This window comes from Peromyscus eremicus, chromosome 11, assembly GCF_949786415.1.
Source record: "Peromyscus eremicus chromosome 11, PerEre_H2_v1, whole genome shotgun sequence".
NCBI classification, from domain to species: Eukaryota; Metazoa; Chordata; class Mammalia; order Rodentia; family Cricetidae; genus Peromyscus; species Peromyscus eremicus.
The window spans coordinates 27,075,402-27,086,154 of record NC_081427.1 but is presented as its reverse complement, the minus strand read 5'-3'; the positions used below and the strand labels follow the sequence as shown (position 1 = coordinate 27,086,154).

The 10,753-nt window shown below is 45.0% G+C and overlaps 1 protein-coding gene across 1 annotated transcript in view; it reads right to left on the bottom strand.

Annotated features, from left to right (window-relative positions):
* Window positions 1-189: 189 nt before the first annotated feature.
* Rai14 (retinoic acid induced 14) overlaps window positions 190-10,753 on the bottom strand; it is a 148,232-nt gene continuing 137,668 nt past the window's right edge. Inside the window, exons 14-18 of the mRNA XM_059276774.1 lie at window positions 10,413-10,531; window positions 6,664-8,196; window positions 5,296-5,445; window positions 2,918-2,983; window positions 190-1,989 (exon numbers count right to left, since the gene is read on the bottom strand). Of these exons, the coding sequence (XP_059132757.1) occupies window positions 1,912-1,989; window positions 2,918-2,983; window positions 5,296-5,445; window positions 6,664-8,196; window positions 10,413-10,531 (1,946 nt within the window). The 3' untranslated portion in view covers window positions 190-1,911. The remainder of the gene's footprint in view (window positions 1,990-2,917; window positions 2,984-5,295; window positions 5,446-6,663; window positions 8,197-10,412; window positions 10,532-10,753) is intronic.

Sequence of the window (10,753 nt, the reverse complement as noted above, 5' to 3'; positions counted from 1 at the left end):
CCTCAAGGGAAGAGCTCGGGCTGAACCTAAGGGCCTGTGGGCAGGATGATGTATTCTTACGTGATATGGTGGGGACAGCTCCCCTTGGCCAAGGACGGAGCAGGATGTGAAACCCGTCACACTGAAGTGCTACTAACCAACTGAAGCCACAGATCCGCTCACAAACACACCACACATCAGCAAAAGGGGTGCAAAATGAACCGAGTTTATTTTCTCCAATAGTTTCTGTAAATTACAAAGATAAAAATGCTAAACTACAGCATATATCTTTTCAATATTTAACCAGAATACTTGTAATAAATATGCATCCTGAAACAAAAAAAAGGCTACACTTTGTCAGGCATCCTACAAAATGTCTCAAGTTTTACATTCTGCAGCATTTCTGTGTGGAGGTGTGAGGGCAGGTGGTTCTGTAATTTCTTAAGTTCTGAGACAGATTCTTTCTCATTTCTTTGGAGCATTTTGAGACATGCTTAACTGTAATCGGACAACTTAAGAAAAGGAACGCCACCAACCTAAAGCCACTTTTGTTTTGCTGGCATTGGTCTTTACTTAATACAGATGAACACAGGTAGTTCAGCGAAGCGCCCGCAGAGCCCAGGCAGCCCTGCAGTCCACCGAACCTGTCAGAGTTGGGCCTCGACGTTCAGTCATGTACTAAAAGTTCTGTATTCCATTCACCTCCCTCATGATCAGGGCCATAAGAGAAGCGGCAAGCAACTCAAACATTTTTTTAACCTGAAAGTCAACAGACATATCCCCCCCCCCCCCAAGACTTTTGCTATGCACCATGTTACCACGTCGGACATTTCTTTTCAACATGGAGAAACTGATTGCCACTAACAGTCCTTCCAGGAATCATTTATGGGTGATAAGAGTTTTGGGTGTATCCAGTTATTCAACTGGCAAAAGAAGGACTTACTGTGTTCAGAAGTAGACTACAGAAAATTCTGGGGGTGCTGGTGGTAGCTCAAATTGAGTTTGGAATATATAACTACCCTCTGCTACAGCTGAAAACTTTTGAGGAAAAAGTTACATTTTAAGAAGTCTTAAGCATGGTTATCTAAAATATTGTTAATCTAATCTAATCTCACTTACTTAGGGGTTTAGCTATGAAAACATCTTTGAAAGCCAATAAAAATATACAGAAAAAAAAACACTTTTAAAAAATTGAGGTTAAGAACCATGAGGCATTTCTTTTGGCTGTAAACACATAGTTTACTGTCCTTTGTTGAAATACAAATATTTGGATTTCCTGAGCTTTGCGGATAAGAGCAGGAGGCAAGTTTGCATAGAAAATTTGCTGTGTGTTGATTTACTTCAAAACCTTTAAGGAAGTTCACCCTTAGATTAAAACTTTATATTGCAGTTAACAGTACTCAGCAAACTGTGAGACCTGTAAGGAGGGCAAGGAAACATAAGGCAGCTGGAGGGAAAGGATGGAATTTGAGGTTTTAAATCCACTGGATAAAGGATCTTAAACACTCACTTCTAACGCTATTCTAATTTGGTTAGAAATTAAATCATGTTTGGGGAATGGAGGGCAAAAATGCTGCCCCACGCTGAATGGCACAGCCCAAAGGCAGAGAGCCAGGACTATTCACTGCACGGAGGCCTCCGCAGATCACTCAGAGAAGCCACTCCGATGGTCAGGGACCAAGGAAGGTAGACTAGACTTTGGGGCACAGCTGAAGAGATGGCAGGGACCTTCACCTCCGCTGGTCTGAGGAACCTACGCAGTTCTGAGGAGGGTATCTTCTTCTGGGACTAGTCCCCAGAAACCTCTGGAAAAGAAGCTATGCTGGGTCACAGTGCACACCACGGATAAGAACAATGGCAGTGGTCGGCGACAACTCCAGGTCTAACACAAAAACAGGCCACCAGGGGCAGTGTCCCGCCAAGGACTCCGCTTTACTTCTTCTGGGACTGGTTTTTACACATGGTGAGTATCTGCTTCAGGACTCTCTGGACATCCTCATCCATTTGGCCCTAGAGAATCCACACAGAAGATATGCATGAGAACTTCATCTACATCACGGCACCTTCTCCCCTGGGGAGTGAGATGGCTGAGACTCGGCCTTCTGCTTACTCCCCTCAGTGTTCAGAAGAATGTCAGCCCTATCAACTCTCACATTTCCATGATGAGTGGAGTCAGAGAGAGTTCCCTGGTTTTCCTTTGGGGGATGACTACGTCTACCAAAATCCTCTGCAAAGGGTAACTGGGGTCTTAGTTGTGTGAGCCCAGCTAGCCAAAAAGCACAAGGGCAAGGCAGTGCTGAGGGCCATCTGAAGATATTGGCATCCCTATTAAATAAAGCCTGGGACTTCTTTTTTTTTTTTTTTTTTTTTTTTTTTTTTTTTTTTTTTGGTTTTTCGAGACAGGGTTTCTCTGTGTAGCTTTGCGCCTTTCCTGGAACTCACTTGGTAGTCCAGGCTGGCCTCGAACTCACAGAGATCCGCCTGGCTCTGCCTCCCGAGTGCTGGGATTAAAGGCGTGCGCCACCACCGCCCGGCAAGCCTGGGACTTCTTGATAGGGAAAAGCAGATACATCTTTCATAGTGATATTCCCTGTCAATAATGAATGAATCTACCACTAGTAGGTAAGGCACAGGCTGGACACAAAATCTTAAGCAAAAGGCGTTTGAGGTTTCTCAAAAAGGAGACTCCTCTAATTTTAGTTCATTCTGCTAGTCCAATGGTGGCAATCTGGGCAACACCTGCTGTCCCATTTATTATTAGTTTTATTTGAGACAGGGTTGCTTAGAACCCAGGCTTGTCTCAAACTCACTATATAGCAGAGGATGTCAGTGAACTCTTGGTCCTCCTACGTCTACCTCTAAATCTCTGGATGACAGGTGTGTGGCACTGCTTGGCCAGGCTGACAATTTCTTTGGGCTGTCACTGGTGTTATCATACCTGAACAGCATATAGAAGATGCATTCTGTAAACTGATATGACCTCCTGGTGTTGTTTCTTACATTCCTAGGAAGAGACAACATGACATTATTAATGAGCTTGGGGGCATCTTTAAAGAAGAGAATATTACGTATGAAAAGCTGTCACTCAGGTGGTGCACATCTGCTTCTGTATGTTAGCACAGGAAGCTTCTAGATTTGTTTAATTCACTGGCTCGTGTGTTTCTAAATACTTGTCACTAGTTATCTTGATATGTCAAAGCTAGAAGAATAGTTGTGGGCAAAGTACTTACTACAATCCCAATTTAAAAACCACACATACATACATACATACATACATACATACATACAGAGAGATATAGTCACTGTAAGTGAATGTTGTAAAAAAATAGATGAAAGGCAAAATGAAATTATTTCAGAGTTGAGTTATGGGTAAACTTCATATTAAGAGTTTTAAAAGAGTTTTAAGAGATTTTAAGTTATTTTTGTTTAATTTGCAACTTTATAATTATGAAATGTTTGTTCACTTAGTTGAAAATAAAATCTATTCATTTTTAAAGACGTTACTGTATACAGATAATGCTGTGTGGCCCCCAAGGAGTTCAGCTATTTAGTAATCTGTACCAAGAACACAAACAAGGAACAGTCTCTGTCTCAATGTTCTTCACCACCGCTGCTCGTACATTTACTGCTCCTTGTTGAGTTAGAACTACAGTTCCTCCCAACTCACCTTGTTCTAAGAGAATGAGTCCTTTCTCTTTTTTTTTTTTTTTTTTTTGGTTTTTCGAGACAGGGTTTCTCTGTGTAGCTTTGCGCCTTTCCTGGAACTCACTTGGTAGCCCAGGCTGGCCTCGAACTCACAGAGATCCGCCTGGCTCTGCCTCCCGAGTGCTGGGATTAAAGGCGTGTGCCACCACCGCCCGGCTGAGTCCTTTCTCTTTATTATGAAAATGAAAACCATAAAATATGGATCACCTAAAAACCTACAAATGTTTATTAATACCCTTTTCCCCCTCACCACCAGGGCCAGAATCTGAGCTAGCTTTCCTTGGGCCAACTCTGAGGAGCTGATGTTCATGCCACAAGGCTGGTTTGAGACAGTCTTCCCGTGTAGCTCAGGCTAGCCTGGGACTCACTATGCATCCCAGGCTGGCTTCAACTTCACTGTGATTCTCTTGCCTGAGCCTCCTGAGTGCCAGGATTACAAGTGTGTGCCACCACATCTGGCTCCACGTCCTTCTTCACAAGCTTCCCTTCCATCCCTATTTCTGTCAGCACTTGGTTGTCTTTAATACCCGAGTGAAGGATCCAGCTAACACCCCAGCCTCTTACATCCTCATCAGCTTCATAACGTGTCTACTCATTTGCATGCTCCTAGTCCTGTCTCTGTGATTCCCACCTCTGAATCTTAGCAGAAAGCACCCCCCTTTCACCACACTCCTCTAGATGTTGACGTTTCAGCCCCACTGGACACCTATCTGCACCAGCAGTCCGCTTTAATCCAGATCCCATTGCACCATTCCTGTGGAAAGGTTGTTGCCAGGGCTCAAAGGGCCACCTAAATGACACGTCTTTAAACGGCCAAAAGGATCTTGCAGATGCCATTAAGGACTCAAGAGATGGAGAGGGAGGATTATTACGGATAATCTGAGTAGCCTTCAAATGGAATCACACGTCTCCTAAAAGAGTAGCAAGGAAGTCAGAGGTGGAAAAGAGGAGGTAACAGGATAAAAGCAGAAGATGAGGTGATGCACCCTGAAGGTGGGCCAGGTATTATGAGCCCTAGAAGGCAGGGGGCATCTAGAAGCTGGCAGCCAAGGAGATGGAGGCTCCGTTTGTCTCATGAAGGAGCAGCCCTGCCATGCTTTGATGGTAGTCCAGTGCAACTGATTTTCAGCGTTCTGATCTCTAGAACTACTGTGTCAAAAAAACAAGTTTGGAGTTTGTTGGAATAGCCAAGGGAAACAAAAATCGAGTGGGCCTTCCTGGGTAGTAAAACAAGCAGAAAAAGCAAGAAGCAACTTGAACTATGTAGACACACAACTACCTGATCCCGACCCCCTAAGAACAAGATGCTCTCAGCCCTGCCACAGCTGAGGAGTGACCATCCCAGGAAGAGGAGAGTGACAGAGTAGCGGACGAGGGACTGTGAGCATCCTCTCGCTGTCGTGATTTTCCCCGCGCAGTGATAGACCCATCTACCCATCGCATTGTAACGACGGCGGCTAGAGCGTCTCCCAGCGTTTTCCTCACTCGCTCTCACCAACGAGTCCTGAATCCATTACTCACTGGAGCACCTTCCTGTCATGGCCAGCTACGTTGGCAGGCAACTTGCTCCCCCTCCAGCCCACCGCAGGCCGAGAACAGAAGGCCACTCACAGTCAGCTGGTTCTGCAGCTGTTTGACCTGCTGCTGGAGCACTTCCAGCTGCTGGGTCTGCCTCTTGGATGAGCTTGTGGAGTAGGAGAGCTGTGAGAGGCTGTTGAGGGCCTCCTTCAGCTTCACGACTTCCTTCGACATCTCACTTATCTGGTGAGAAAGACAAATTCAGTCAGTAGGCTAGTAATCCGTCTACAGAAGCAACATTCTGGATATTTCTAGGCCTCCCACATTAGTCATTTCTTTGAATCTCTGGTCCAATTCCTTTTTTTTTTTTATTTCTTAAAGGAAATCCGTAAAATAAAGCATAACACATTCAGACAAACCAGTGAAGACCTTGGCTTTTGTACCATTCAGATAAGGCCTATTGTGTTTTAAGTGCATGTGGCTTTTAAGAAAAGCTACGATGTCAATGTTCTTTTCTTACTTTAGAAGGGGTGCAGTAAAAATTAAACACATTATTTGATCAAACACAGATCTGTCACATTTGTCTTGTGACACAGAGAATGTCAGCTCAAAGTCAAGTACTCAGAGGCTTAACTGCTAGACTGCTTCTTAAAGGTCTTTGTGTGTCTCACCCACTGTCAGCGTGGCCATCATCTTCCACCGAGATGGACAGTCAGTCCAAGTACCACCTCTGGACATCCTGCTTTACAGTGAAAACAACTTCTCTTGTCCCCGCACCAGTCCCCAGGTGAAAAACGAACAGGGTTCCAACACCATTCAGAGCATAAGGGAGTGGGGGTGCAGAGAGAATTCAGGTACAGAACGATCCTGAACTCCCTTCTTTTCGATCCCTTCCATCCTCCGTGCCACACCCAGAATCATCTCTAAATTGCTGGCTCCCCTCACTTGTCACTCTATACGTGGAGACAGGTCACACTTGTCCTGGATCCCTAATACTAGCTGTGCTGGCTAGGTCTAGGTCAACTTGACACAAGCTAGAGTCATCAAAGAGGAGGGAGCCTCAGTTAAGAAAACACCTCCATAAGACCAGGCAAGCCGGTAGGGCATTTCAAGAAAAATCACAGCAACAGCAACCCTAAGACACTAGTAACGTGTGTTAATTATTTATTTCTAATTTGTGTGTGCGGTGTGTGTGAGTGCACCTGCACTGTTGGGGTTTTAGATTAGTCTTTTTAAAAATACCCCAAATACTTTTTGTTTACTATACAGCTCAGGGTAGCCTTCAACTTATAATCCTACAAGTGCTGGGACTTTTGGTGACTGCGACAGACAGGCACAGAGCCTCTGAGTATTCACACAAGTTGTCAGCAACCAATTCCATAAAGGTTTAGCTGAGGAAAATCTGAAGGGCCTTATTAGGACTTAGTGCCAGAAACCCAAGAGCAAGGGACATTCACGAACCTTTTCGTCTTTATCCTCCTCCAGCTTTGAAGAGGTCTCGGAGCATCTTTTCATCCCTTCAAGATCTTCCTGAGCTCGCTGCAGTTTCTGCAGAAGCTCAGTTATTTCCTGCTCTTTGGATTTCAAGAGAGTCTGGATGTTTTCCTTTTCCCTTTTCACCTGAGAGACCTCACTTCGGACCTGGGCGACCTCTGAATGGGCTTTCTCTTTCTCTTTCACTGAATCCTTTAATTTCGTCGCTAACGCGTTTACTTCATTCTCTAAGGATGCCTGGAGCTTTTCATAGGAAGACTTGGGGACCATGGCATCAGTCATAGCAGCTTTCTCTTCCAGGAGTTGCTTCTCCAGCTTTGTGACTTCTGCTTCCTTGCTCGCAAGGTGCTCCTTGAGGTGGCTTACTTTCTCTTCCATCTCCTTGGCCGTGGTCCGCAGCGTGGTTATCACCTGCAGATGTTCGGTGATGGACACCGAGTTCTCCTTGTGAGCGTCTACGAGTTGCTTGAGCTGAGTCAGCTCGTTCAGTACTCTGGAATACTGGGACTTCATTTCGGACAGTGCTTCTTCAGCTTTCGCCCTGGACACGTTTGTCACGTGCATCAGCCTCTCGTGTTCGGCTTTGTGAATATATTCAGCTGCATCCTCTAGAGATTTCCTCTTCCTATAATCCTCCAGCTCTGCCTGGGCTTCTTTGTACAGCTGTGACAGTTCGCTCACCTGTTTATTGAGTTCATCTATCATCCTGTTCATGGCCTCTTTCATATCCCCAGCGTCATCAGGGGCTTCCGGCGGCATCTGACTTTTCAGTGTGTCTTTTAGTTTCATGATTTCTTCTTGGGCCTGCTGGTATTTCTCAAACAAAAAGGCCTTCTCCTTATTCATATTCTCAATGACAGAGCAGTATGAGCTTTTCATCTCCTCACATTCTTCTGCTGCAGGTGGCTTAGTAGCCCCAGCCTTCTCCTTCTCCACAAGCTTTGTTTCTAACTCCCTCACTCTCTCTTTATTCCTTTCACTCTCTTCCAATGCATTCTGCAGGTCCTGCTTCAGTGTGTCCACGTCAACACTGGCGACCCTCGCCTCTCGGAGATGCGAACAGCCATCTGCACTCTCGTGGGAGAGGAGACCCAGTTTCATCTGCTTCTGAGCACTGAGGACTTCTTTCATGGCCTCCTCATACTTGCTCTGGGTCTCTTTGAGTTTCTGACTGAGGTCAGAGCCATTCTCTGAAATCTCTGTGCTGTTCAAGCACATCAGGTCTGTCCTCTGGGACTGGAGTTCGGCCTGTAGCTGTTTCTTCTCTGCTTCAGAACTCTCCAGTTTCTTCTGCAAGTCTAGCAAAGTGTCTTGTAGCTGCTGGATTCTGACATCGCTGTCCACAGTGGATGTCCCCACAGGACGTTCTACAGATGGAGATGATTTGGCGTCCGAGGAAGGGGCTTCACTCGACTTGTCCAGGGATGGGGCCAGGTCAGTCTGAGTGGAATGGAAAGAGTCAAGGCTTAGGTCTGCTTCGGCCTTCTCAGGTGATCTGGCCTGGGAAAGAAACAAGGAATGCAACACTAAGGAGTGGCCAGGTGTGCACACACCTGGGATATGAGGGGAAACCTGAAGTTTAGGGCTGGAAGAGCAGTGCCATCATTTTCCATGTGTTCTCCAGGATCACGAAGACCCATGGTATGGGGCACCAGAGTCAGACTTACAGGGCATCTTATTCTGTGTTCCATTAGATCATTTCTGTATTTTTAAAACACTGGAACTGTTTCATCTGTAAAACCTCCAATTCAAATTTTTCCTTTGTTTCTCATATCATTTCAATTGCCCAAGGCACTGCATAGTTATTTTTCATCAGGTTCTTAAGAAGATTAGAGATCAATTTTACTAAACCAATGGCTACTATTATATACATTAAAAATTTTAAGCATAAAATTTCAGTGCGTAAAAGTCTAAAACAAGGAGGTAGGGAGGAGCAGGAGAAAGGAGGGATGCGTAACCAAAACTCAGGAGACATGAAAAAGTCACGTGGAAACCTTTTATTTATTTTATAAGCTTATTAAAAATTATAATCTGAAAAATAAAGGAGTTTGAATACAGGTACCCTCCAGGAATGGCTAGCGATCCTGTTAGAAGCAATGAGTTATTAGAGAACAATCCCAGAGCCAGCTGTGTGGGGTATCTATCTCCCTATGAGTTCTGTGTGGGGTATCTATCTCCCTATGAGTTCTGTGTGGGGTATCTCCCTATGAGCTCTGTGTGGGGTATCTCCCTATGAGTTCTGTGTGGGGTATCTCCCTATGAGTTCTGTGTGGGGTATCTATCTCCCTATGAGTTCTGTGTGGGGTATCTCCCTATGAGCTCTGTGTGGGGTATCTCCCTATGAGCTCTGTGTGGGCTATCTCCCTATGAGCTCTGTGTGGGGTATCTCCCTATGAGCTCTGTGTGGGGTATCTCCCTATGAGCTCTGTGTGGGGTATCTCCCTATGAGTTCTGTGTGGGGTATCTCCCTATGAGTTCTGTGTGGGGTATCTCCCTATGAGTTCTTGGTGAGCGAAGCCCTAAGGCCCCCAAAGCAAAACAGGTTATTGACACGGCCCCTGCCCTTGATAGTAAGACTCAGTTGCCAAAAATACTTTGGTTACAGGATATGGAGAAACCAAGGAGGTGGAAGTTTCCTCCCTACTGGCTACCTTCACAGCCAGAAGGTGCTATGTACGCGGATGGGGGAAGAAAAGTCATCAACAATCTTACCCATTGGTGAACTCTGTGAGTACAATAATGACTTGTCAGGAAAGATGTGTTGCCAAGAGCAACATGGGTATGACGTTTCTAATTGGATTTGAGGCCCACTTTTCAGTAGGAGTACGTGATGGTGGATGAACTGCTCATCCCAAAGTGGACATCTGTAGCACCTCCTTCTAAAGCTCGGGGGACATCATGGAAGGAGCAGAGAATGAACTTGAGCCAGATGGGGAAAAATGTAGCAAAAAGATGTCTTCTGGACAGGAAATAGCCACCGCAAGTAGGAATTCAATGCAGCTCTGATTATCTGCACACGACCCGCACGAGGTTGGGCCCTTCACCATCATCATGGGTGGAGAGGGCCCATGAGGCCCCGCCCCTTCCCAAGGGACTACTGGCTGTTAAGGATTGCTGGGCCTCGGAGGGGGTACCATTTTTCCCTTCGGTGGTATAACCACTGGTAAGTTGCTCTTGGTCCAGTAAATAACCTTCTACCCAAGCTTCAGCAGAAACTATAGTTAAGATCCGTGGGTCACACACAGAAGACACCAAAGCAGGAGGGAGGTTCGGTTGGAAGGAGGGTTTCAGCAGGAGAGGGAGGGGGTGGGAGAGGAACAGCAGGGTGAAAGTGACCAACTATATTAACATGTGAAACAGTCAAACAACAAGAAAGCAAGATTTAATATATATCAAAATGGAAATATAAAATTTATAAATTAAAAACTACCATATAACATTCTGTGTATATCATATACATATAACTAGTCTATATTTAAATTTTATATTTATCCCTACACTTATTAAACTATACACAATTATACATAACTTAGCAATTTCCAGAAATAGTGAATTAGTGAACACTGTTAAATAATCTGAAACCATTAAGGGTTTTAAAGCTAAGTATATAGGAAAAGAAGAAACTTATGTGGCTATTTAAAACAAAATATACTTGACTAGCCCTGAACACACCAATACTTGACAGAATAGCCTGTATCGGTGATATATTTACCAACCTGTAATTTATCTTGTAACTCCTTATTGTGTAAGGTAAGGGAAGCGACTTTTGCTTGCAATAGGGCAAGAAGATCTTGTTGGTCAGCTTCAGAGCTTACATCCAATAAGCTGTCAGCACCTGGGGAAAAAAGAAAGGGAATGCAAAGCAATATGTTAAACATGAAAGTGTTTTTCCTCTAACCCCTGCCCAGCTGGGCAGAGGGATGGCAGCTTTGAGGTGCTAGCGTTTCTGTGCTGTGGAATCGCAAGCGCACCACTACGGACCACTAGGAACTAACTGGCAGCTTTGGACACTTTGCACTTGCTCCAAGGACCGTATCTCCAGGGTTTTTCACCCCTC